A 1,601-nucleotide genomic window follows, 5' to 3' on the forward strand; every position below is an offset into this window, starting at 1 on the left:
TATCGATGAAAGCCTTTACTCCAGCAAGTAGGTTATTACTGTTGGTTGTGCTCAATTCTGAAGTTATTTTGAGATTTAGGGTTAATGAAAAATTCTCTAATTATTTTGAGGACAAATTTCCGCACTCGCCTAGGCTGTGGTATTGAACCCCCCCCGGGGCCCTCCTGTTTGTACCAGGCGATCGTCTTGACCACTATACCACGAGGCAGTGTATAATAAGTAATATTTATGTTTGGGGGTGCAAATGGCAATAGTCCTACAATACTGGAGTCTGCACACAGGAAATTTTGTCAGAAAAGACCCATTTCAATGTAATGTAATATTTTCGTTTGATTTGTCAGGTGGACCGTGTGAACGGCCCTCAGTCTCACCCGGGATGACATTATGCCTGTAGCCCTGCTCCTTCCTCTTCCACTAGACTTCCACTAGCTGCTGAATCAATTACTCCTGCTGATCCATCTGAATCAACTACTAGTGCCAACTCTATCCCCGCTCAATTGAATGCTGCTGATTCAAGTTCCTCTTCCACTAAATTAGTACTTGGTTCTAATGCTGAATCAACACATAAAGCAGCTCTCTCAACTCAACCGAGTACATTCCCTGCTGATTCAAAGCCCGATACTAAGTCTGAATTATACACGAACCCGTCTGAAGCCTCGAGATTTGACCTAGAATATGACGAGCTTCTTTGTGCTGACTCAAGTTCAGATTCCATGTCAAGTTCTCCGATTGGCAACACTGTATATTCTGATCTGAAAACCAATGGTGATCCAAAACACGTCTGTTTTATCAAAGATGAGCGAAATCAATTACCTTCTGAGGTAAGCTTTGCGTTAGAGTGTGAGGATTTTAGTCAAAATACAAACGAAGATTCTGCCGATTCAAGCTATGCTGATCGAAACCTAAAATCAGACGCTACGGATATACTCGGAGATATTGTTAGGTTTGAAGATCTTCCCAATTCTGCTGATTTAAATAAAGATATAAATTCTGCTGATCCAAGTCAATCTTCTAAAAATTCTGAACAAAATCTTCAATTAGGTAACATGAAGCTAAGCTCAGATGTTAATATGTCTGGTTCAAACACGGATCTAGACAATGCTGATCTGTGTTCACATTTGAATGCTACTTCTTCAACTCAATCTTCTAAAAATTCTGAACAAAATCTTCCATTAGGTAACATAAAGCTAAGCTCAGATGTTAATATGTCTGGCTCAAACACGGATCTAGACAATGCTGATCTGTGTTCACATTTGAATGCTACTTCTTCAAGTCAGGATTTAGATTCTGCTGATCCAAGCCTGGGAACTGAGTCTGCAACATCTACTCGCCAAGTTTCACTCTATCTGTGCACTTTTATTTATGTTTGTATCTGTTTTGTTTTGCATCTCATTTATGAATGTATCCTTTACTTGGCTGGGAATTTTCAGTGAATCTGTGCCCATTATTTTCTCCAAAATGTTGAAGCTGACTCAAATGGTATGATTGTTGATAAAATGGTGAATGATGTTAGGATATTGATCTTTTTTTTCTGAATTGAAATTCTAGTGTTCATTTTCCAAATTTTGTTTTGGAAACAGACTTGAGGAGATCGTAACTCA

General features: G+C 39.0%; 1 protein-coding gene across 2 annotated transcripts; it reads left to right on the plus strand.

Moving 5' to 3' along the window:
- The first annotated feature begins 314 nt into the window (after positions 1 to 314).
- Positions 315 to 1,459, plus strand: LOC108254223. Of its 2 annotated transcripts, none has more exons than XM_017449226.2 (2): positions 315 to 1,106; positions 1,242 to 1,459. In XM_017449226.2, the coding sequence occupies exons 1-2, from the start codon at positions 714 to 716 to the stop codon at positions 1,431 to 1,433; spliced, it is 585 nt and encodes a 194-aa protein (XP_017304715.1). In that variant the 5' UTR covers positions 315 to 713; the 3' UTR covers positions 1,434 to 1,459. The 2 variants fall into 2 exon arrangements, with proteins under 2 accessions (XP_017304715.1, XP_026688768.1); XM_026832967.1 differs by having other exon boundaries at positions 315 to 1,002; positions 1,138 to 1,459.
- The last annotated feature ends 142 nt before the right edge of the window (positions 1,460 to 1,601 follow it).

This window comes from Diaphorina citri, unplaced genomic scaffold (genome assembly GCF_000475195.1).
Source record: "Diaphorina citri unplaced genomic scaffold, Diaci psyllid genome assembly version 1.1 scaffold22399, whole genome shotgun sequence".
NCBI classification, from domain to species: Eukaryota; Metazoa; Arthropoda; class Insecta; order Hemiptera; family Psyllidae; genus Diaphorina; species Diaphorina citri.